The sequence below is a fragment of the Aedes albopictus genome, chromosome 3, assembly GCF_035046485.1.
Source record: "Aedes albopictus strain Foshan chromosome 3, AalbF5, whole genome shotgun sequence".
NCBI lineage: Eukaryota > Metazoa > Arthropoda > Insecta > Diptera > Culicidae > Aedes > Aedes albopictus.
The window spans coordinates 376,470,085-376,496,753 of record NC_085138.1 but is presented as its reverse complement, the minus strand read 5'-3'; the positions used below and the strand labels follow the sequence as shown (position 1 = coordinate 376,496,753).

At 39.8% G+C, this 26,669-nt stretch overlaps 1 protein-coding gene across 2 annotated transcripts in view; it reads left to right on the top strand.

The window, feature by feature from the left end:
• The window catches only part of LOC109409873 (GTP-binding protein Di-Ras2), a 539,614-nt gene that overhangs the window by 505,410 nt on the left and 7,535 nt on the right, over positions 1 to 26,669 (top strand). For both annotated transcript variants that reach the window (XM_062855754.1, XM_062855755.1), the window contains exon 6: positions 21,633 to 21,830. In XM_062855754.1, the coding sequence (XP_062711738.1) occupies positions 21,633 to 21,830 (198 nt within the window). The remainder of the gene's footprint in view (positions 1 to 21,632; positions 21,831 to 26,669) is intronic.

The window sequence follows — 26,669 nt, the reverse complement described above, 5'->3', positions numbered from 1 at the left end:
ACGCAGTGCCCTAGTGGACAAAAAGAGCTGTAAATTAGGTTAAGTGATTGAAGAATATAAAAAAACTTCTAACAAAAACTTGCGCTGCCGTAACTCTTATGTGACATGTGTGTTGAGGCACACCGAGGGTGTAGGTAGTCTCTCGAATAACCGGTTCGGCTTCCGAAAAGGAAGTTCGATCAACGTCTACGGTTCAGTTACAAAGACCGCCGAGATAGGTCTCCAACGTAGTGACCTTGGATATGAGGAGAGTGCTCAATTGTTGCTATTACCGATGCACTCTTGCGTCTTGAAATACCCAGTAACTTGTACAAGTATCTCGAGGTGTTGAGGTTAATGTTCACGGTGGACGTAGCCATCGTCGGCTTCGCTGAAGGTCTACGGTGAATCTATCGAAGAAGCAAAACTTCCTGCAGTCCACTCGATCGCAGTTTTGGAGGAGTGGATGAGCTCCAGGAAGCTGGAATTGCCTCACCATAAAACTAAGGTGATGTTCCGAGCAACAAGCAATGATTTGAGTATCCGATTGCACTATCATCACAAAATGCTCCGTCATACAAATGAGGGCGATTGATGATCGACGATGAGCTTACCTTTGGTGGGCACGTCGATTATGCCTGCGGTACAATGCGTAACCAGTGATCACATGCCTGCCACATGTGGTAGAGACACGACTCCTAACAATCTTGCCCAGAGTTGCTCTGGACAATCACAGAATCGCAATTGCGTTTATTTTATGTCATCCGAACCAGCCTCGACTCTCTGGTAAAAAAATCAATACTTATGCTCATACTATGTATGTGTGTATGCTAAAAATTATGCCTCCACCTAATATATGTACATACCCAAACATCCTCTCTCATGCAAGTTCCTACAGCCCTGCTCGTTGGGCTACGCAGAAACGCGATCAAGCAACTGCCGCTCTGGGTCGCCATGTAATGGTCATGGAAGGGCCTTCATTCGGTACCGAATTATCCACTCTTTTTCCAGTCAAACTAAGTTGTTTGGAGGAGGTAATGGGTGATGCCCCGCAAATCCTTCGACCATTCCCATCAACAGAACGCAACGTTGATGGCTAACTGCCAATCAGCTACTACTGACGCACCACGGTCCACCACCCCAACCAGACGACTTATCGGGAAACGGACAGCTTCCGCTTCCGCCTTTTAGCTTCTGGCCGTCGAGAAGAAGCGCAAATTGTGAAGGTTGTGACGGCGCAGAATGCGGCAGTAGGAACCAGAAAATTGTTTACACAAACATAGCCTTTTTCCGGCTGGCTGACTGACTGGCTGGCTGGCTGGCCGAACGGTAGGCAGAATGAGTTTTACACACCCACACACGACTACCCACGACCACTGAGCGCCATGGTTTACTGGCTGGCATGCTGCCACCAGCCAGCGTCACGTTTTGAGCTTTTTCGTGTTTGTTGTGGTCCGGGAACAAGGCTGCGACTCCAGCCTCGGCAATTGGTGCGATGAACGACGGAGCTAGTGGTGGGTAGAGTGGCTTTTCTCAGTAGTAGCTGGCTTTGGTACGATGCGAATGTTTTCTGGTTTTTGCTTTCTTGGGGAAAAGCAGAGCGTAAAATGCTCTTTTAGATAAATCCTAGAATGAGTTCTTGACTTTAAGGTAAAGGTTGCTAGAGTTTATGAATATGACATTGCATTCCATTCGAACTAAAGCTCCACATCACATGCTCAATCTGCTACACAACAGCACACATTGCAATGTGTCATTTTTCTGAAATTCCTTTTATGAGTTCGGTAAGAATTTTCCTTAAAATTTCTCAAAAAATAATATACGATTACTTCCAGGGAAACCACCACAAATCCTTTCAGGTATTCTTCCAGGATTTATCAAAATGTTTGTCAATTGTTCAAAATGTTTGTCAATGTTAATTTTAGCTTAGCTTAGCTTAGCTTAGCTTAGACTGACTGCACATATCTATGATTGCTACTCCGTGATTGACTCGAACCAATGACAGTTGCACAATGAATCAACTGAATAATTGACTGGGAGTGGTCAACATTCTCACTGTGAACGCTTCAGAGGCTCTCTTTAACAGTACAATAACGGCGCCGGCCACGTCCTTGCAGTCAGGTTGGAAGAGTGAAGGAATGTTAATAGCAACCTTTGTTATGTGAAAGTTGGCGTTTACCGCACGTCTCCACCAAAGGCTGCAGGAAGGAGTGATTGTTAGTAGGGAAGGTATCGTTGGGTCAGGATTCACTTTGATAAGTAATATGACCTTTTGAGGTTGAAGCATGCCGTGCAGACTGCAGTGATGTTGTTCGCTTCACGCGGAAAGCAAACAACCAACCACCCTCGTCAGGTGGTTGCTCAATATTTACTACAATTGAAGCAACAAAATATGCAGACGGAATGCTATTGATCGCATCACGCGGAAAGCAAACAATCGACCACCCACGAAAGGTGATCGCTCAATATTTATTCATAAAAATACATACAACAAATATACATGGACAGATACAAAGAAAAACAGTATATCGTTAGGAGATTGCACAAAACATGAAATTCAATAAAAAGAAGAGATAATTTGTAAGATGCCATGCCGAACAGTGACAAAATGGAACAAAAATCCAAGTCGACACTCATGGTGACGAACTATACAAAATCAATGAAAAATTATTTGAAAAGAGGATATTATATATATATTAATACAAACTATCAGCTATGGTATAAAATTGAATTATTATAATAATTGATATAGAATCCATAGAAAGAGAATAACGAGGAACAAACTCACCGGATAATCGCCTGCCATCAATCGAACTAAAAATGCGAAAGGAAAAAATAGATCGGAGCACCGAAGGCAACACGCGCGCAAAATCGGTCTCCAGCAGCCGAGCCGTCACTACACACACTGACTGAAGCTGGATCTTCTTCCCCTGCCATCAACCGTGCCAAAAAGCGCAAAAAGCAAATGAAAAAAAACTAAATTGAGGCACCGAAGCCAACGCGCGCGCAAAATCGGCCTCCAGCTCTGTTTGTCAATGTCAATTTTATCCGAAAAAGATTCTCGAGAGATTTCCTAGAAATTCAAGAAATTTATCAAAACATTCATCTTGAAGCTGGTCCAGAGATTTCCTCAGAAATTCCATCAGAAATTCCTCCTTGGATTCCTTACGGGACCCTTCAAGATTTTTTTTTTCAAGAATTGCTAAATATGTCTGTCTATGCTTGAATATTTCCTCAAGCGAATTCGGAAAAAAATTCAAGAAATATTGCTAGAATTTCCTCAAGGAGTTTTTTTTTGGGATTTCTCCAAAAGTCTTTCTAGATTTTTTTTTCTAGGAATTTCTTCAAAACTTTACTAGAAATTCCTCCAAACTTGTATTTAAAAGATGCCATTTCTGGAGTTTTTTTTTCAGGAAGGTCCGGAGATTCTTTAAGAGATTCTCTCGGATTTCTTTTCTAGGGTTATACTAAAGAAATTCTGAAATTTGTGTAGACACTTTTTGAGAAATAATTGCTCGAATTTCTCCAAAGGTTTCTTCAGTTTTCATTTATTCAGAGATTTTCTCGGTCTTGTATTTAAAAAAAGTTACTAGAAACTCTCGAACTGTGTACATTGAGAATAGTAAGATAGTCCCAAGCCATATTCATCGGGTTTTTGTGAAATTTCGATTGCTCTGGTCAATCACGGAGAAGCAACTACGAATTGTACGGTCATCAGTGCTCATGCTCTTGTTTTAAAAAAAGTCACTAGAAAAATCTCAAAAGATTCTTCTGAAAGATCCTCCAAGATTTGCTTTAGTAATGTCTGAATACATTTTAGGGATTCTTTAAGAGTATGTTTTTACAAAGATTCTTCAAAAATTACTCCGGAATCTATTCCTTAGAAGTTTTCAAAAAAATATATCAAGATATTTTCCTATGAGTGCCTGCATATTTCTTCAGATGCTCTCTAAAAAAAACTTCCAAAATTGTTTTTGTTTCTGCAGGGTTTCCTTCAGAAATGTCTCCAGATATCGGTGTTTTTTTGTGTAAAATCTCTTCAGATATGTAAAAGAAATGTTTCTGAGAATTCATTCAGAGTTATCTTCAGAAATTTTCCAAGAATTCCGTCAGAAAATCCTCCAGGATGCCCTTAGAATTTCTTCAGAATTTTTCGATCGATTTCTGCAAAAACCTCTACAGAAATTTCCAGAGTTTCTCCAGGAGTCTCTCGCGACATGTTTCTAAGAAATAAGAAGGTATCCAAAGAAGTCTCATTAGATATTCTCCTAGGTATTCTAGGAATCCTAGGAATGCATCTATGAATTGCTTCAAAGATATCTTCAAAAATTGCTTCATGAATTTTTATCCACGATTCGCTCCAGAAATTTTTCAAGAATATCTTCTGGAAATTTCTGAAAGTATCTCCACGAATTTTTAGAGATTTCTTGAAAGAAATCTTCCAGAAATTCCTACAGGGTTTTTTTATTATAGAATTATATCTTCTGTAATTTTTGTGCAATTTTTGAAAGAACGTCTGAAAATCCTCGAAACAAACTCTGAACAAGTTCAGCACGGATTTCTAAAAAAAGCCCAGGATTCGGATGGAATCGCAGCAGAATTCTGAAAATAAATCGTGGAACGTATTCCTGCAGGAATTACTGAAGGAGTTTCTGAAGAAGTCTTCGAAATATTTCCTGTAAAAATTTCAGGAAGTTCTTTTAAATGAATCTCTGAAGGAATATCTAAAGGAATCCCTGGGAATTTCTGAAGAACTTCCTGAAGAAACTTTTCGGGACACTCTTTGTGGAATTCCTAGAAAAGTTTATTGGCGATTTTTTAGAAAAAAAAAACTCCTGGAGAAATTACTCTTGGAGCAATTCTGAGACGAGTTACTAAAAAAATAAAATGTGCAGGAATACCTGAAGAAATTACTAAAAAGCATTTGTAAAGATCTCAAGAATGAAAAGTTTTGAGATATTTATTAAGGACTTTCTGTAGAAATTCCAAGGAAATTTTTCTGAAAAGAGTCTTAAAGAATCCGCGGAGAAAATCTTAGAGTTATCCTTTGAGGAAATGTTGGGTAAAGCCCTGGGGAAACACATGGATTAATGTCTAGAGGGAAACCTGAAGAAATTTTTGTATGAACTCCTGCAGGAATGTAAGAAGGAATTCTTGCGCCGGATTCATTAAAAGTAATAATGGAAAATCTCTGGAAGAATTCCTCCATGATTTTATCGATCAATCTTTTAAAAATAACGGACACATTTCTGAGCAAATCTAGTGGCCTTCTTTAACTTCACCAAAACTTTCTTTTTTTTTTTTTTTGAGAAACCACAGCAAGAATTTATAAATGAATGTTTGAAGGGATTCTTTCCTGAAAAAAAAAAAATCCGATAATGTTTAAGCGAAGCCCCAGAAGAATTTCTAAAGTAATACCTGGTAGACTTTCTGAAGGAATCCATAGAAGTCAATATTACGTTATTCATGTAGAAACTTCAGGTGTTATTCATGAGAGTATATCTTAAAAAAGCCCTGAAGAAATTTCATTTAAAATTCCCTGGAAGAACTTCTGAAAAAAAAGAAAGAAATTCTGAAAGAAACCCTGGTAGATTATAGAACCGAACCTCCTTGAATAATTTCTGAGAGAAATTTTGAAAGAGTTTCTGAAGGAATGTGTGTAAGGTTTTCTTGTGAAATGCCTGCTGAAATTCCTGGAGGAGCTGTTGATTTTCTTCTGTTCTGAAGGAATCCGTGATCACCACGGATCAAATTTCATAATGAGGTCGTACTATTAAGACTTAGGGATCCCCGAAGGGTTTTCAGGAGAAGCCTTGAAGGACTCCCAGGAGTAATCCCTGAATAAACTCCTACAGGCATCTCTGAAAGAACTCGTGGAGGAGTCCCTGATGTAACTCCTGGACTAACCCCTGCAGGAACTACTGCAGGAATCCCAGATGGTGTTTCTTAGAAAGATCTCTGCAAAAACTTTTGAAAACAATCATGATTGGAATTTCAGAGGAACTCCAGGAAGCATTTTAAGGGGAGTGCCCAAAGGAAGTTCATGAGGAATCCCTAAGGAATTCAAGTAAGAATCCTCGAAAGACCTCTGGCAGAAATCCCTAGATGAATTCCAGCAAGAATCATCAAAACGATTCCAGCGGAAATTCAAGGAGCAATCCCCGGCCGGAGGAATTCCAGGTACAATTCCTCCGGGAGGAATCTCCGAAGGATTTCCAGGATTGATTGATTGATTTATCTTTATTATAGAGACTTTCAGCCCTTGGCTGGTTCGTCTCTGATTTCCAGGAGATATTCCTGAAGAATGTTCAAAAGGAATATTTGAAGGAATTCCTGGAGGAATTCCAGAAGGAAAACCTGGATAATTCCATAACAAAAACCATGGAGCGTGAGAAAATCTTGGAGATATGCCTGATTGTAGTCCAAAAGATATTCTTTAACGAACTCCAAGAAAAATCCCTGAAGAAACTCCTGTAGCAGTTCTTGAAGTAATTTCTGGAGACATTTCTGATTATTCTTCTTGAGACATCCCAGAATCCTGCTGGAAAAATCTCCGAAACAACTCCAGGAGCAATCCCTGAAAGAACTCCTAGAAGAATCCCTTAAGGTTTCTTAAGAATTCTTAAGGTTCCTGGAGGAAGTCCTGGACGAATCTTGGAAGGATCTCATGGATCAATCCCTGAATGTACTTTTGTGGGAATCCCTGCAGAAACCTTTGGGGAATCCCTGAATTGCCGTGGAAGTATCCTTGGGTCATCCTGTTAGAATCCTTGAAGGATTTCCTGGAAAGATCTGCGAAGATACTTCTGGAGGAATTCCTGAAGGAATTTTAGGAGCAATCTCTGCAGAAACTTCTTCTTCTCCTTCTTCTTCTTTTCTTCTTCTTCTTTTTCTTCTTCTTCTTCGTCTTCTTACTCTTCTTCTTCTCCTTCCTCTTCTTCTTCTCCTTCTTTGTGGCTCTACGTCCCCTCTGGGACTTGGCCTGCCTCGCTTCAACTTAGTGTTCTTTTGAGTACTTCAACAATTATTAATTGATGGGCGTCCTTTGTCTTCGAACGGAACGGGAATCCAACCCGCCGTCTCCGGATTGGCGACCCATAGCCTTAACCGCTGGGCTAACTGGAGACTGGAACTGAAGAACATCCGAATACCGGAAACTCCTGGAGGAACTGCTGTACTAATCCTAGTAGGAACTGCAGTAGGAATTCCTGAAGGAACTTCTGATAGAATCTCTGGAGGAGTTCCTAGGCTAATCTCTAAAGGACCACGTAGGAATTCGTGAAGGAACTTCTGGAGCAATTCCTAATGGATCTCCTGGAGGCATCCCTGAATCCTCCCGGTAGAATCTCTGAAGAAACTTCCGGAGGAATACTTGATGGAAATCCTGTTGGAATAGCTGAGGGAACTTCTAAAGGAAACTCCGTATGAAACACCTAAAGGTATTCCTGAATCCTCCTAAAACTTCTGGATTTTTGAAAGAACTACCATACTGCAGGAATCCTCGAAGGAACTCCTGAATTAATCCCTGGAGGAACTTCTGTGTATCCAAGCAGCACATAAGTCATAAAAGAGTCACGACAGCGCAGGTTTTTCGTTGTACATGGGTCAATTCTCCCAAGTAACACACTTGTCACATAAGAGTCACGGCGGCGCAGGTTTTTGTTGCGCAAAAGTCACTGTGACTTACTTCTAGCAAGTAAGTGTTTATTTGTTGGAAGTAAGTCACAGTGACTTCTGCGTAACAAAAACCTGCGCCGCCGTGACTCTTCGGTGACAAGTGTGTTACTTGGGCTGTTGCTCATATGCAACCAAAAACCTACGGTAACACTGCTGGTCACATGTGTGCTGGTGGGGTAGGAAGGCTTGAAGGAACACCTAGAGAAATCCCTAAAAGAACTTCTGAAAGAATCTCTGAAAAAATCTCCATAATCCATCCGAAGCCATCCAAAAGGAATTCCCGATGAAATTTCTGGAGAGATCCTTGCCCAAGCAACAATTTGATTCCTTATTTGCTTTCCAGAGTATTTAGGAACGACCGTAAAGATTTTATTTTGACTTAGTGATGGTGTTGAAGTCTTGAAGTCTACTCGACTTAAAAATATTACTTGGGTGAAGCAATTCCTGAAGGAACAACAGGACAGAAAACTATGAAAGAATTTCTGGAGGATTCCTTGAAGGAACTCTTGCAGAAATTACTGAAGGAACTGCTGGGGTATCCATGAAGTAATTCCAGCAGGAATCCCTAAAGGAACTGCTGTAGGAACCTTTGATGGAACTCCTGGAGCGATCCCTGAAGTAACTCCTAGAGAGATCGCTGAACGATCGCTAGGAGAAATCTTCGATTGAAATTCTCAAGAAATTCCTGAAAGAATTTCTGAAAGAATCTCTGAAAGGACGCCAGGACTTACTCTTGAAAGAACTCCTGTGGGAATTTCTGAAGGAGCTCCTAGACTCCCTGAAATCCCTGAAGGATCTCTGGATGAATCACTGATGGATCTCCTGAAGACATCCCCAAATCCTCCAGAAAGAATATCTGAATGAACTCCTGGAGTAATCCCTAAAGTAACTCCTGCTGGAATACCTAAGAGATCTTCTGAAAAAGAAATCCATTATGAAAATCCTAGAAGCAGGTCTGAATCCTCCAGGATAAATATCTGAAGCAACTACTGGAGGCATGTCTGAAGGTGCTCCTGAAAAGATCCCTAGAGGAAATCTGGAGATATCCCTGATTGGAGTTTTAGAGGAATCTTTGAAGAAACTTCTGTAAGAATTCTTGAAGAGTTAGTAATAATGATAAGAACAGTTTAGGATCAAATTCTTAAACACTTAACTTCCCCCCAAAAGATTCATTTTATACCCTTTTATCCTTTTACCGAACGAGTTTCAAGCTGAACGGCGGCAAGCGTGGTTGGTTTTCCCACAGTTACCGCGACGACGGCGTGTGCCAGCTGTCTGCTCGCCCGACTGCCTGAGCAATGAAGTAATTGGGTTGGAAAATTTTCACCGCCCGTCATCGTCGAGTCACGTCATTCAATCATTCACAAACCTGGCAGACAAGGGTGGGACTTATTTTTGGAAAGTTGTTAAAAATTTGAATTCGATAGATAGATTTCCCTGTTGTTGCCGCGACCACTGTGCGGGCCGGCAGTCGATGAGTGAAACAACTGGTCAATGTCTAGCACATTGAAACCAATACGTCCAATGCGTAGATTAGAGTATATAGCTATACATATGCGGTCAATAAGCTTAGCTCGGTCAAACAATAGCGTCCACATTCAGTGTCATCTCAATTTCAACTCTCGTCACGTAGTAAGTGAAGATACGGTTTGCAGTTTTGTTAAAAATCAAAGTTTCTATTATACATAGTCTACGATTAAATAGTGCGTGCATAGTGCAGTCACAATAGTAGTCTGTTAGGTAAGTCAGTAGACCAAACATTCAATATCAGTGAAATCGTGTTTAAAAGGTTGAATTTTTGCTTATGTATGCCAGCAGTATGTTGACTGGTTTGATTGCTATAGATTTAGAGATGTTCATTTTTCCAGATTCTTATTGGCAGATTTTTCATTGATACATATTGTTGATTGTAGATCCAAATATTGCGGAAAGTCATAACTCTAAGAGAATTGGGTGATCGAGTAAAAACACAGAAATGTGAGTAAATTTGAATTATGTTCATGATGTGAATTATTAATGCCAAATATATTTACAGCTTTGAAGCTGGTCAGTCCTACAGCTACGAGACTGTGTTTTCTTCGCCAACACCTGTAATAAAATGAGACTTCCAGGATAATTTACATAACGTTGTAAATTTTCAATCATTAGTTTAAAGACTAATGGTTAACCGATATGTTTGTAGAACATCTTTTTTTCCTAATGGTGTGTATAATATAAGTTTTACGTGATTCAATATCAGACTCTTAAAAAAAATGTTCAAAAAATAACTTTACTGCCTCTTATTAGGTGCGCAACTAAGTTCCCGCTGTTTTGCAATAGATGGTGCCAGTAGTAAGTGCTGGTTGAATGTTGTATTTCTCAAGCGTCGTAAACCTATTTAGTAATCCAACATTATAGAGATCTGCGGAGGTGGCCATTGTGAGCCAATCGTGCAGAGAGAACTGTCAAAGTGTGAGCCAAATGAACATGCTTATCGTTCGTAGGAAGGCGTCGTTTGAACGGTATTGCAATCGGAACTAAATAAAGTAAAATTATTTATTTTTAATATCGAGATATTGGCGGCATATGTATGTTTAGTACAAAGATAAACATTTATTAATTCTGCTTTCAAAAGCTCATGCTTATGACGACACTTTTGTTGCTGAACTTGTCGAAAAAACTTCCATTGCTGCTTCTTGCTTCACTTCTTCCGATATGATTGGCGTAACACTTTTGCAATGAATTTCAGATTTCTTCGATTGCTCCGCTATTTCAACAAAATTTTGAAAAAAAAAATCTACCATAATTAGAAAATGTAAACAAAACAACTTGAACCACAACGAAGTCACGCACAAAGTTTGAACATCTAGCTTTGTAGCAAGTGTTGGCAGCTGTTGTAAACAAAACAAACAGCGTTGCCGAATCGACGTATGTAACTTCCGCTCATCTCTATATAGAGGATTTCTACGTAAACCAAGCTCAGATATATGGTAAACAAAGCGCTTTGTCAAATCAGTGATTTTGGTTTAGTGCTATATATTTCGGTTGTTTGAAGATGTCTGGTTTCGTGCCAAATAATCGTCATTTGCGGGAAGTGTTGATTTTCTTCTTCCATTCGAAGAAAACGGCGGCTGAAGCACATCGAGAGCTCCGGAAAGTTTACGGTGATGCTGCTCTGAGTGAAACAACGTGTCGTGATTGTTTTCGTCGCTTCAAAAACGGTGATTTTAGTATTGATGATCGTCCGCGTGAAGGAAGGCCGAAAAACATCGAAGACTTTGAATTGGAGGCATTGCTCGATGAGGATCCGTGTCAAACGCAAGATGAGCTTGGTTCAGGATTAGGAGTTTACCGCCAAACCGTTTCTAAGCAATTGCATGCGTTGGAAATGCCTGAAGCCAATCTGAAGCCAAGAGATGTTGAGCGTCGTTTTTTCGTCTGTGAACTACTGCTCCAGCGGCAAAAAAGGAAGAGTTTTCTACATCGCATTGTGACAGGTGACGAAAAATGGATTCATTACAGTAACCCAGAACGGAAACATTCATGGGGACTGCCCGGGCATGCCTCAACATCGTCGCCAAGACCGAATATTCACGCTTCGAAGATTATGCTGTGTATTTGGTGGGACCAAGTTGAGCTGTTGAAACCAAACGAAACCATTACCGGGGAACGGTATCGAACTCAATTGATGCGATTGAGCCGAGCACTGCACGAAAAAAGGCCACAATACGAGCACAGACACGAAAAGGTGATTCTTCAGCATGACAACGCTCGACCTCACGTTGCGAAACCCGTGAAAACCTACTTGGAAACGCTCAAATGGGAAGTCCTACCCCACCCCCCGCCATATTCTCCTGATATTGCACCGTCCGATTATTACTTGTTCCGTTCGATGGCACATGGTCTCACTGGTCAGCAATTCCACTCATGACCAGGGATGCCAGATGATTTTTTGAAAAATCTGTATCGCACTTTTCAAAAATCTGTATCCCATATAAAATTTGGGTGAAAAATCTGTATCCCACACAAAAAAAAATTGGCCCCTCTAGTTCAAAAATCTGTATTTCATATAAAATTAAATCTGTATGGATGCTCAATAATCTGTATAATACAGATAAATCTGTATATATGGCATCCCTGCTCATGACTCATATGATGACATCTCAAAATGGCTTGATTCCTGGATAGCATCAAAAAACGAACAGTTCTATCGAAATGGTATTCACGTTCTACCAGAAAGATGGGAAAAAGTCGTAGCTAGTGATGGGCAATACTTTGAATAATTCGTTTGTAACCTTTGTTTTCATAATAAAGTTTATTTTTACCAAAAAACAGCGAGAACTTAGTTGCGCACCTAATACTTTTGTAAGTTATATCTTTTCAAAATTGTTCGAAATTGTTGTTTTTTTTCTCAGAAACTAACGAAAGCTCAAGTTTTGAAGGAAAAACAAAGCGTTTTTTTTATAAATTTTGGTTACACCCCGACTAGAAAATTGTAACAAGAATATAACATAATTATAACATAGCATGATATTTATCATTTATTGTGATATAATCATATTCAACATCCTTGGTGTTTTTTAAATACTACCCCGACTTGAAAGTTCTAACAAAAATATAACATAATTATAACACACCATAATATTTATAACTCATTAGGATATAATCATGTTCAACACCCTTGGTGTTTTTTAAATATTATTATTCAAATATATCAGATTATGTTATAAATGTTATTTGACAACTCATTGAAATATTATTTAGTTTTGATTCTTCGACATATGGACAAACATATTACAAAATTGTATCACATTTTGATAGAAACTAGCAAATATTCATATCACAATCTGTTATAATTTTAATATGATTACAACAAAATAGGTTATTATCTTGATAAGACCAGTGTGGTTTTGTTACAATTTTAGTTATTTTAACACCCTACTTCTAGTTCATAACATAATAAGTCATTGAAAAATATTATAACATCATAACACAATATGATTTAATCTTGATATTATTTTCTCGTCGGGTATATCTCAATTATATCACATTTTGTTATAAATGCTGTTTGATAACGCATCGTAATATAATTAAGTTTTGTTTCTTCGACATTTAGACGGGATGTTACAAAATTGTATCAAACATTTTAAAGAAACTAGTAATCCTAAACCTCAAGTTCATATAACATTTTCTTATAATTTTGATCTAATTATAACAAAATAAGTTATTATCGTGATTAGACTCGCATAGTTTTTGTTGCAATTTTAGTTATTTTAACATCGTTCTGCATCTATTTCATAGCATAATCAGTTATAGAAAATTATTACGACATCATAAAACAACATGGAGCGGACCTGGTATGATGGTTAGAACACTTGACTATCACGCCGAGGACCTGGGATCGAATCCCACTCCCGACAAACTCGCAAAATGTGGGTTCTTCCTTCGGAAGAGAAGTAAAGCGTGGGTCCCGAAATAAATTAGCCTAGGGCTAAAAATCTCGTTAAGACAGATAAAAAAAATGATATAATTTTCAAGTCGGGATAGGTGTACGTTTTTGGGCTTGAACTGGTAAAACTGAAATAGGTACATAAGCATAATGTTTATGATGTTTTGAATTGAGTGTGGGCTTCGTGCCTGTGCGGCTAGAGGCGTCATTAATCTAGACAATTCGTAAGCCTCGGAGTGTGGGTTCGATTCCCGCTCCAGTCGAGAAAAACTTTTCGTCGAACGGAAATTCTCCACTAGACCACTGGGTGATGTGTGTGTTGTCCGTTGTCTTATGTAAGTGCTTGTTCAGTCTGTACAACCTCTGGTTGAAGACGGTGTAGTGTCTTTTTTGTTTAGTAAATTTGAAAAATGGAGCGGACCTTGTGTTAAAGCAAGTGGTTATCACGCCGAGGACCTGGCAAAATTCGAAATGTGAGTTCTTCCTTCAGAAGGAAAGTCAAGCATGAACTAGCCTAAGGCTAAAAATCTCGTTAATGCAGATAAAAATTATATATATGGACAGAGAAATATTCGTCAGAACTCCATCACCCTAAATATGCTGAAAATTCAACGTGGAAGCCTCATTTCATTGTTTGAAGATTGAACTTTAAGGCACTCAAACCACCTCTTAATTTCCATAGTTTAGGTACAAACTCGGAGAGTCATATATGTATGTGTTGTAAATACAGATATGCATATTAACTCCATGATTTAACAAATTTTGAAACAATATGCCACACCCTATTACAAACCCTTATGACAGACACCCTCCGCTGACTGGGTGGAATGTAGTGAGCGGAGGTTGGTTTTCCTGTGATTGGAATTCACGATTGGAATTTGTATCTCTGGTAGATTGATGCGCACACAGTTACAGAGCAAAATGGAATTTTGATGAAGTTATTTGTGCATTTGGGACGAAACGGACGCGTAGAGAGTACAGAAAAATATTTGTTATGTTGACAACTTGTTTGACCTTTCGAAAGGTTTGGCATTTTGATGTAACTTTAGGTTTGGTTACATCTGGTGATAACGAATTTCAATATTCAGAAAGTTACTTTCAATGTGGCCAGTGTATGTGTTGCTGATCTATTGTTTCAATGAAACTCTGAGTGGAACTCTAATATACGTAATTCATCAAGTTTAAAACTTCCTTGTTTTGAATGGTGGGTGAGGTTATCAAACATAAAGTAAACTGGCTAGTTTTACCACAACAACCGTTAATGGGAACAGCAGTCAGCCAAACCACCACCCCCATTGAGAACCCAGAGGGCATTTTGTTGTTTTCCCGGACCGGTCCCGATCCATTCAGAAACGGGTCAGTCAGTGAGTCGATGCAGCATCATGGACGACCTGGCATCCGCCAACGAACCGAACAGAGCAGAGCAGAGAGAGGGTCATGTAAAGCGAAAAGATAAATATTTGCAAACTGCCATCGGCGGCGGCGAAACAGCAGCATTAACAACAACAACCGGTGAAGCCGATTCTCACTTTTGTAGTTGTAGGTGGTAATGGTAAATGTATCATCAGGTGCCAGCGTCGATTGAAAACCGGACTGAATGGATGCCGATAATTGTCCATTACTGCCCGGCTTAAACCGAAATGTGGTCACTATAACGTCCTACGAAGCTTACGACTACCTACTGCACATACCTACCTACATCAATGGATGATGTTTTGGCAGAACCATGAATGAACCTGGACCGCCGGTTTACGGAACAAGGCTGCAATAATGCCGGTTGTGCTCGATTAGCACAGCTGCACTTCCTGGTAGAATATGCATGTAAGGTTAAGCGGCAATGTATTCGTATTTTGTAGATTTATTGTCCAAATATGATTAATAAGGTTTTACTATTTGGTTCGTACAATTGATTTTTGTTCACGGAAAATATATAAACAGATAAATGCTGCGCCAAGAAGAAAAAGAAGAAGAATAGAACACTAAGCTGAAAAAGCCATGCGGTGATCAACTCTAGAAAAAGGACTTGTCTTTCCATACTCTCTAGAATAAATTTGCGACACTGAGGCAGATTCTTGAGATTTTTTTTTATCTGTATTAACGAGATTTTTGGCCCTAGGCTAGTTCGTGTTGACCCACGCCTTACTCTCATTCCGAAGAAAGAACCCACATTTTGTGAGTTTGTCGGGAGTAAGAATCTATCCCAGGTCTTCGGCGTGACATTCACGTGATTTAACCATCACACCAGATTCTCCTTCTTGAGAAATGTGCATGAACCGTAGTGAGAAGCAGAATTCTAAAAACATTCATACCTTCTCCTAGGACCTTTGGTTCAAATCAGCACGGCCCCTGACCCCAGCTTGGCAACCACTGGGCTTTGTAACGCTACTATATTGTAACTAGTGCCTATTAAGACGCAGAATCTTAAAACCTTATTCACTTTCTTATCGCACTTTAGACTCTCAAGAAATTTGCATGGTCTGTGACTTCAGGTTGGAAACCCCTGAGGTTTGCAACACCACTACAGTGTAATAAGTACTCCTAGAGTCCTAGAGAAGCAGTATCCTGAAAACATTCACACCTTTTCCTCACACTTTCGGTTCTTGTGAAATCAGGATCTCGTGACCCCAGTTTGGGAACCACTGAGTTTTTCTATGCCATTATATTGTAATGAATGCGTCTTAAGATACAGAATCTGAAAAAAAAACTTTTTCACTTTCTATCCCACAATCGGTTGTTGAGAAATTAACATGACCCGTGGTCTCTGCTTGGGAACCACAGATCTGTGTAACACCTTTGTATTGTAATACACTGGAACGTCTTTTTAGACCATTGACTATGAGTGGATAAATTTAAAAATGTTAATAATGTAAAAAAGGGCATAAAAAGAATAAAATTTGTGCGTAAATTAATGAACTCTAGCGCGAGAACAAGTCTTGCTCCTGAGCATTTGAGATGGGGCCAAGGGGGTTTTCAGGAAGAGTCCAGAGAGCCCAAAAAGGGGGTTCCAAAGGGTTTTTCTTCCTCTCCTTCTTTATGGCTCGACGTTCACATTTGGAACTTGGCCTGCCTCACTTCAGCTTAGTGTTCGTAGAGCACTTCCACAGTTATTAATTGAAGGGCTTTCTTTGCCTGCCATTGCATGAATTTGTACATTGTGTGGCAAGTACAATGATACACTATGCCCAGAGAGTCGAGAAAATTTTCCTGACCCGGCGATCCATAGCCTTAACCACTAGGCTAACTGGAGACCCCCGTGAGTTCCAAGGGGTATGAGAAACGTTTTCAGGAGATTACAGTAGCCTGTTAGGAACGTTCCGACAAGTTTCGTTGGTGTTTCAATGGGATTACACAGAGATTTCAGGGGTGTTTCAGTAGTATTACGGGAGTTTCAGGGAGGTTTCAAGGGGTTTTAAGGTCGTTTCATGGAGGGGGATCTCAGGATCCTAAAAGGGCGTTAGAAGGGTTTTCAGGAACGTTTCAAGACATTGCACAGGCATTAAAGAGTGTTTCATCGGTTATCAGGAATGTTTTAAGGGCGTTCCGAGAGGTTTCAAGAGTGTTTGATAGCATTTCAGGGGCACTTGAAGGGACTTAAGAGGCTTTTAGAGGGTCTCAGGAGCCTTTTGAGGTCATTTCAAAAAATTTCAAGGGCGCTGCAATGCGTTTCAGAGGGTTTCAGGGGATTTAAGGAGCCATTTAACCCTTATGTGGCCGACAGGGTACCCGGGTACCCAGCACCCATTTAAAATACACGGTGTAAAAAAAAGCAAAAAAATTGTCGGACACATAACGGTTAAGGTTATTCAGTAGTAGTTCACAGGGATAACGAGGGTTAAGGACTGTTGCGACGCCGCAACTAAATAAGTTATTTTGTTGGACCGGTCTAATAATGGACCCGTCTAGTCGTAGCATAACCGCAGCATGACAGCTCGCGTGCGGTGGTAGTGGTAGAGGACTAGGTAAAGCAGAGCGAGATAGGGATGTATTTAGAGTTGCGATAAATAAACAAGGGAAGAGGTGTAGTCTCGCCATAGCAATTAAATCGCAGATAATTTCAGTAATTCTGCAGTAGTTAAGTTGATTTCGTGAATTAGGTGGAGATAATTAGCAGTTGGAGTTTGGCAAAGTTGAGTGCGGTGTATTTGATAGAAAGCCAAAAAGTTGAAATCTGGATCGAACTGTAAGTGATTAGTGAGACGATTAAAAAATACTTAACTGGATATTTCCCCTTAGCTGCGCAAAAACCGGTACCGGGTGAGTCCTGAAAGAAGGAAAATTGCCCAAGAAATCTACCGTGCCTGTGGAGCCTAATGTAAGTAGACACAAAATAGAGAAATTGCTCGAGATTCGGTTAATAATTGTAAACATTTGTGACCCCACTCGTATTCGCGCATCATTCAATTTAGGGTAACGGTCCCTAGTTTCATCCACCTATAGATTTGCAAATTTAATACAAAGAAGTCGTGGCAGAGGAAACCACTTAATTGTAAGTTGTTAGTAATTAAGTATGTGTTGTTAATTGTTCTAATTGAATTTTTGTTAATAAATTTCAGTTTAAGCGTTGCTACAAAAAAACTTGAGCCGCTCTAAAAACCTGGTTTCCCTCTCGGGAACAAGGACGATTCATGGGGTCTAATGACAGGCGTAACCAGGGATGGGACCATCCACTTGCATGAAGTTACATTCACTTGCTGTAGGTTGCCTTCACAGCTCTCTCACGACTTTGGTATGTGTGTGTGACCCGTATGTTGTCCGGAAAAAAGATAAAACTTCAAGGTAAAAGTCATCCATACAATGTAACTTGATAGCATGCTTCTGAGCAGAAATAGTGGAAAGAGATTGTAACTCTTTTGTAATGAATGATCCTATCGTAACCCCTGAAATGCCCCTAAGATCCCTCGAAGCGTATCTGAGACCCCATGGACCCCTTTGAGCCCCTTTAAACGCCCCGGAGACCTCCTGGTACCCCTTGAAACCCCTTGAGAATCCCTGAAACGCCCCTGCATCCTCCCTTCCTAAAAATTTGCCGCATTAAGTGAGTATTCCCAACACTGGAATTGGAGTTACCCTGTTTGGAGCAGGGTTGCAAAAATCTCATTCAATTGAATGAATTTCTCCTGAACTGAATGCTTTTGACATTCATTTTCAGCTCCGCTGTGAGATACTTGAAAGTGAACACAGAAAAATTCAACTACATTGTGGTGGTAATGACTGCACCATCATCAACACACGCTCTGCGCTGATGGATGCTTCATGTCAACACCGGCCGCATGAATGCGACTCGCCCATAAGCAAACGTGGTGAATTTTTGTCGTTTGAGTGCCGGTCACAGGAAAAATGTTGCTTTTGAACTTCGCCGTCTCCCCGGTGTGAGCGAAGAGAGAATTTTTATTCTCTTTTCAATTGCCTCCATGAAGGACAGGGGCTTCAACATCAGAAGCGGTGTGGTGAAAAGATAAAAACAAAAACTCACGTTCGTTGGAAGCTTCGGAATTTTTGCAACCGTGGTTTGGAGGACTCTTACCACCAGAACAGGAAATCTGTAGTGCTGCTATTCTAAGCCGGAAGCTACACAGTAAAGGGCCTGATATATTGTAGAGATATTCAAATGTACATTTGTGTGGGACAGAAAAATACATTTCACTCCTGTACACTTTTTGAGTTCCATTTTGGCCCCATATCAACTGTTCAAAATTTCAGCTCGATTGGAGAAACCATATTTCAGCGCAGTCGTTTTAAGTGTTCATAGATTTACTATGGGGAAAATAACTTTTGCATAGAAAAATCGCCACAGGTTGCCCCTGAATCCCTTAACATAAATCGATGAATGATTTCCGTTTGAAGTTTTATGAGGTATCGACCTTTCGAAGACCGCAAAACGATCTAAGGTATGTGGAAAATGTTATTGACTGAAAACTGCCACAGCATGACAAGGCTATTTAACATGTAAGAAATAACAATAAAAATAAAACCTCTTAATTTTATCGATCGGGCAAGGCTTAATAACTTTTTCCACGAACGTCGCTTCGCTTTGCGGTCTTTAGAGGTCTGATTTCTCGTGAAATTTTCCACAAAAATCATTAATCGATTTATGTTTAGGGATCAAGGGGTGACCTCAAGCGATTTTTCTTTGAAGAAGTAAATTTTCCCCAATGTAAATCGTATGAAAAACTAAAAATGGTGGGCGCAAAACATAGTTTTCCCAATCGATCTGAAATTTTGCACAATTGGTATGGGACCTAAATGGAACACAAAAAGTATACAAGAGCTTGGGTTCTTCCATTCTTTATATTTTCATATATAAACCGTGTCTCAGGCTAATGTACATGATTATCAACTTCCGATTCTACCGAAGAGCAAGTGAGAAGCAGATGCAAAGAGTAAGAGGGTCAAGACCTTCCAATATAAAAGGGAATGGATCAAAAGGATTCCATGGGAGTGTTTAGGGGGGGGGGGGGGGGGTGTTCAGATGTGTTTCCAGGCACTTTGGGAGGTTTCAAACAGGTTTCAGGGGGCTTCAAAGGGTCTCACAGTAACGTCACGAGGGTTTCAGGTTTCAGAAGTATTTAAAGACGTTTCAATGAGTTACAAAACATTTGAAGTCGTGACAGGAGGTTTAAGAGGAGTTTAAGGGGTTTTATAGGCTCTCAGACATTCTACCGTGACGTTACAACGTTTTGGCGCCTTTTCGGTCAGATTTTCCACTATGACTTATAAATTCGACCGTTAACCTGAAATATTTTTGCATATTCTGATTACTTGTAAAATTTCCAAATTTATTCTGTTGAACAGTTAGTTTTCATTGGAAAGTATGTTAAAAATGGGAATTAGTAGCGTGACCGAAAAGGCGTCAAAACGTTGTAACGTTGCGGTAGAATGTATTTACGGCGTTTCGATGCGTTTCTGGGCTTTTTACCTGAGAAGTGTTTAAGGAAAGTTCGGAAGTTTTCAGGCTAGTTGCACAGAGGTCTTGCAGGTTTCAGAGGTATTTCAAAACGGTTCAAGGTATTTCAAGGCATTTGAAGGCGATTCAGGAGCTTTCAGGGGGATTTCAAGGGGATTTTAAGGGGGGCTTTAGAGGCTCTCAAAGCTTGCTTCATGAGATTTGTGCGTCTAAAGTTCTGATTTCAAGACGTTTGTCCTTAAGGGTCTTCAGAGGCTCTCAGGTTAATTTAACGAAAATTCCATGGGGGCTTCAAAAGCGTTTCAAATCTTTAAACGGCGTTTCGATGCGTTCCAAGGCGTTTAAGGAGGTTAAAGAGGGATCTAAGAGAACTTCAGAGACTCGGAGGTGAATTTCACGGCGGTTTCATAAGGGATTTCAGAGGCGTTTCAGAAAGTTTCAGAGGGGTTTTTGGGAGCTTCAGATGCTCTCATGTGAATTTCGTCGAGGTTTTAGATGCGTTTCAACACGTTTCAAGGTGTTTCAAGGCGTGTCAATGCGTTTCAGTAGATTTCTGAGAGTTTAAGGGGACTTCAGAGGCTTCTGGGGGGGGGGTTTAGGAGGCGTGTCAAAGCGTTTAAAAGCGTTTCAGAGTGTTTAAGGGCGTTTCATGAGGTTTCAAGGGGATATATGGGGGCTTCAGAGGCACTTAGGTGAATCTCACGGATGATTCATGGGGTTTCAAGGCGTCTCAATGTGTCTCATGTCAATCCAGGAGGTTTCAGAGGGGTTTTAAGGGATTTCAAAGGCTCTCAGGTGATTTTCACGGTAATTTCATGGGAGTTTGGAAGACGTTTTCAAGCGTTTCAATGCATTTCAGGGCGTTTTAGGGCCTTTCAGAAGTTTTCAGGGAGGTTTAAGGGGGCTTTAGAGGGCCACAGGTGAATTTCACGGAGGTTTAATGGAGATTTAGAGGCGTTCCAAAGCATTTCAAGGCGTTTCAGGAGGTGTTTTGGAATTTCTCAAACAGATAATGAACTCTTCATTTGACAGCACAAGTTTGCATGAGGCTATGCATCATAAATTTCATTCATAATACTCCAATAGATCACTGCTGCGCTTGTAGATCAGATGACCTAAACTCCAGGGAGTTCTCGGATACTCCTATACAATCATAGAACCCACCACTTGATAGAATATAGATGCCTGCGGCTGTGTAAGTAAGAACCTTAGTCATAAAGATCTTAGAGGCAACCAAATACCCTAGTAAATCCGATGACCTGTACGCAATAGCGTGTTTGGAGATCCTCAAACAGGTAATGAACTCATCACTTGACAGCACATGGTTGCATGAGGCTGTTGAAGTGAGTCCAGGTTATCCTCTAGAGCAGCTCCTGCCTAGCTCCAGCTCAGGAAGGATGTGATAGTGTGACGAAGAGTCCGAACGCGATGCATTCTACCTTAACTCTATATTCATTAAGCATATCTTACGGCTATTTCTATGAGAAAGCTTAATTATCCTCTTAATTATTACCTAAGGAGATAACGTTTCCCTAACCGGGTCCGTCACTCACAACTTTCGGCTTACAGATGTAGAAAAGTAGAAAAACTTCGACATTGAGTCATTTACTCAAATGCATTATCCCACATTTCATATCGTTTCAGTTCCCGGCGATGCGAGCCTTGTCCATCTCGTCGGCGGAAGCCTTCATCCTGGTGTACGACATCACCGACAGCGTTACCTTCGAGGAGGTCAAAGCAATCCGGCAGCAGATACACGAAATCAAAGCAACCACAGCGGTACCGATTGTGGTTGTGGGCAACAAGACCGACCTCGCCGACGAGGACGACGATGTCCGACAGGTGAGCCGTGGGAATGGATTACCTACTATAAATCAAATATGCACCATTCGAACACGTGAAATGTAGAACATTGCGGTAGATAAAGCAAAACTAATCCATACTGCAATTCAACGCATTCAACTATCAATTGCTAGTTTTTTTTTGTGACCGCAATCATTTATCTTCGAAAAGCTTTCACGATATTGGAGTAACTAATGTGAAACGTGCTGCTGTAAAAAAAATCAACAATTTACGGACCACAGGATGAAGAGAAAAAAGAATAGTTAAATTTGTCTGAAATTTATTTACAGTACCAGAGGCAGAAAATCATTCAATAACAAGGGCTATTTCGTAGATTTCATGCATTATTAGCCCACTATGTATGTATTGTTAAGGAATCGTTCACGTTCACTTCATAAGCGGATGGTTGCATTTTTTTGTCAGATGATATTTCTCCGAGAATGACTGACAACGATCCTCTTCTGAGCCCATAATTATGAGCTTGAGCTTGAGCTTGGTTGATCACCCGTAGATGCTACTCCAATATCGCTAGAGCAGCTACACTCACACAAGGAACCAATGAGATTATCTGCCGCGGACTAGCAGGCATCTTCAGTGTGTGAGCGTTGATGACCTTCTATTTTTAGGCGACAATGGCGCCTGCCACGTCAGGTTGCAGGTCACTGTCGGGTAGGGAAAGGAAGTGATGATTGGAATCGTTTGTATCCACAGCAGACCGAATATACCTCTGCGTCTGCACAAACTCATGTGGATGCCGGAGTGCTGGTAGGATCTGGTTGGCAGAGGGTTCACACATTGATGTGTGGATGCCAAAGGTAAGGTAATAAAATTGTATGTTTATTATTCTGAAGATATGCGGCACAGTTCGCTTGAATGCATAACTCGTAGGCGCTATCTGATAGATTGACATTGCGCTGTGAAAGTTGGAAGGAAGGGAAACGGCTTTTCAACCATTTCTGGTTGTAGCGATAGTTATGAACATATGAATATACATGAGTTGTATATATAGAGAGGAGAGTATGTATAGAGAAAGTGGATAGAAAGATACAAAGTAGAAGGAAAGGGACGGGCCAGGGATTGAACCCAGGACCATATGAATCAGAAGCGATAGCCGCTAGACCACCAAGATCCTCTTCTGAGCCCATGGTTATTGTGCTTAACCCATTAACTTAAAAAAACCTAAGCCTAGCATTTGACTACGTCATAAAATCATCCTATTTTGCTCCTCTCTCCCCTACTACTCCTACCATCACAATTTCCCACAGCTATCGCTTTCAATCTGCTGCACCGCGAAAAAAAACTTCAAATCGAACCGAAAGCTCTCGCGGAAAGTGCTGCTTCAAATGGTTCGCTGACTTCCGTCTGGCGCGCGCGTGGAATGAAAAATTGAAAATCATTGTGCAACGGAATGAATTAATCTTGTCGAACCGTTCGTCGGTGTTGGCTGTGCAGTGCAGTCACCATTCCTGTCTATGCCGAAGTCGACCGACAGCAGATGGATTTGTCTGTGTTGAATTCCCAGCTCAGAGCATTTGCATTCGACCGGAAATGGATTGTCATTTATCGGTTGTTCCACGTGTTCCACTGTTGGATACCCGCGCCGTCGTCGTTTCCGCTGTCGGAAAATACGGGCGGTTTTGAATATCTTCCGAATGATTTTTCTTCCTCAATTTTGCTGCTCTATTTGTTCAGCGGTTTTTACGCCGGTTTATTTTTGACGAGAATTAGGTCTGTTACTTTGGTAAGTAGGCAAAGGTATAGATCCAGTGACAGCCTTGTTTGGGGAAATGCTTGGAATAATTGTACCTACTTAAAACGGTTTCCAATAATGTCCGTTTCACTGATGTGGAAAAGTTGGAAATACGCGTTATTGTCATTGCTGAATAAATAACCGAAAAATTTATTCGCCTCAAGCAGTCAAGCATAGACCAGTTCTCTGTAGAAGCTCATCGGTCTTATGGGCCCAAACAGCGTCTGGCATCCAGCGGCTGAGTATGAAATGCTCCTCCACCGGAAGCTATACCTAATGTGGCAGCGAAGGAACACCAAAGCCGCGATAGAGCGAGCGAAAACACGAGGAGCCAAAGCTGTAGCCCGTTAGCGCTTTTCGGCATTCGAGAAGGAGCTGAAACGCTCATGTAGACGGGACAAAAGAGCGTGAGCGGACTCCCTATCCGACGCAGACGAGAAAGCCGCAAACACCGGCGACATCCGTCTCCTCTACGATGTCTCACGTCGCCTTAGTGGGACTAAGATGAATGCTACGATGCCCGTGAAAGACACGTCTGGACAGCTACTGACCGACCCGACTGACCAGTTGAAATGCTGGTTCGAGCACTTAAGAATTTTTTTTCAAGTGTCGGTCACGCCATCAACACCTCAGCATGATCCGCCAAGAGTTCAACGCATTACCCGTGTCAACTGCTGCAACATAGGCACGTTCTCCTTCATTTGGGAAATTTGTGCTGATACAAGGCGTCTTAGTAAAGGTAACCAAAAGGCATGGGAATACTTTGTTCTGGAAAAGTATTGTATGAACTTTGAAGCTACATAATATTCATAAAACTACGAATGCAGTATTTTTTTTATTGAATAATGAAATTTAGTCAAGTTACACAATCATTACATACATTTTTCTGTTCTTAAACTCCTTTTTACATTTTTCTATTACTGTTGTTAAACTTTTTTTTGCAATAAGCTCTGCATCTTAAAAACTAAAGCTACAAAACTTTTCAAAATGTTGGTTGAACGCCATTCGGTGATGATGGTATTTTCGGACCAAACACAACCTGAAACACATCGTTCATTCCCTTTTTTCTTGCTTGCACATATACATGATTATATTTTGCCAGAACAAATGCAAGACGTGGAAACTGAAGAAAAAAAACACAAAATTACGTATAGTTCAGGGTTTTTGTGTTGTTGGTTCAAATTAGTCATTATTCGCGAAGATATTGTAAAATTTCATTGCCTTCAAATAATCTTACGTGTAGTTGAATGGTTTTCAAGAACAAGCAAAGGAAACAAAGCAGTTGATTCTGAAACCTTTTATAATCTCCTTGCTGTTATGCAGTAAGTTTTTTATTCGAGTGAAACTCGCTAAACACAATTTTTAAGATTGCAGGAGAGGACTGAAGACCGTCTATTTCAACAGAAGAAGGGGGAGCGAGCATATCAGTCGACAATCAGCTACAAATCTGGTTAAAAACGTTTTTTGATCTAATAATATTTACTTCAAAAACACAACTTACAAGGATAGGAAATTATTTCAAACAGTGTGAATTTCTTTGAGAATTCCTTAGGCATTCACTGCAGTACTACAATTGAAATTCTTATCGACAATGTATTAAGGAGTTGATTTGATTATTCGTAGGATAACTTCTTGTTAATTGCTTTGCTTTTTCTCAAGGAATGCGTTTAAAACCTGTTTGTGAATTCCTTTGGGTAACTCTTGGGATACATATATGTTAAAAAGTATTTTCCAAAATTTCTTTTAAACTCCCTATTTTCTTTAGAAGCTTTTGTGGTAATTCCTTTTGATATTTGCTTGTCAATTTCTTTAAGGATTCCTTTGTAATATTTGTTTTTTTTTTTGTTTGAATTTTTGTGGAAATTTCATTGTAATTTGATCAGCAATTTCTTTGGTAATTTGTTCAAAAATTATTTACAACGAAAATTCCTCTAAATTTTTTTCAGAATTTCCTTTTTCAGTTCCTTTGTGAACATCTTCGGCAATTCTAGCAAGATTCCCTTTGTAATTCTATATTAATTCATTTTATTTATAGTATTTGCGTCAAAAAAATGCTTCGGCAATTTGTCTTAAAATGTGGTGCATGTTTTAGGAAATTAATTGGTTTTTTTAAGAATAATTTTAATTATTTCATCCATAATTTCTTTGACAATCTCTTTCGGTTTGAAAAAAACTTTTTCGAAACTTTCTGCAATTTGTTGTTTTTTTTTAAATTCCTTTCTTTCGGCAATTCCAAATTTTCCCAAATTTATTTGAGAATTTCTCGAACAATTGAGGGGTCTTGAAGCAAAGGGGTGTTAGTGACAAAAACCCACTTTCGAGTAAATGAGGTTTAAAGTTTTTGACCAATTTTTCATCCCATACAAAATGTATGGAGTTCCAAAATCAACCCAATTTTCTCTGATTTATTGTAATTCTTGCAATCATCGTAGAAACAATATTAAAAGGTTCCTGAAAGCTTGAAATCTGAAGAATTTTATGCTCAGCTCAAAATCGACAAAATGGTCACTTGCAAAATTCTGGGCCCCTCAATTATTTTACGAATTAATTTCACAATTTCTTCGAAATATTCTTTGGGAAATGGGGATTGTTTCAGCTGTTTTTCTTATGAATTTCTTTGGCCATTCCTTTTTCAATTCGCTGACAATTACTTTGGAAATACAGAAATTCTCAATTGGGCTGGCTTAAAGAATTTACAATGAATTTACGATTTCCAAAAGAACAGCCGAGAAATCTGAAAACAGATTTTTCGAATCCATTTGCAAAAGAATTATTGAAAGAATTTTCAAAGAAACATCCGTTGAAGTTTCAGAAAAGCTTCCTGAGAAATTCCTCAATAATAAATATCTAACAAAATTATCTAAGAAGTTTCCAAAAGAGGGGCCGTAGGAATTCCTTTAAGACCTGTCAAAGGAATTTCTGAAGAAATTGTGGAAGCTTTACAAAGAAAATGGTGAAAACTAATCCTAAAATAAATTGCCGAAATATATTCCAAAGGAGTTGTCGAAGAAAATTTCATAAAAAAATGCCGCAAGGAATTCTCAAAGAATTTGCCAGAAAAGTGTCGGATAAAAATTCAAAATTATTTG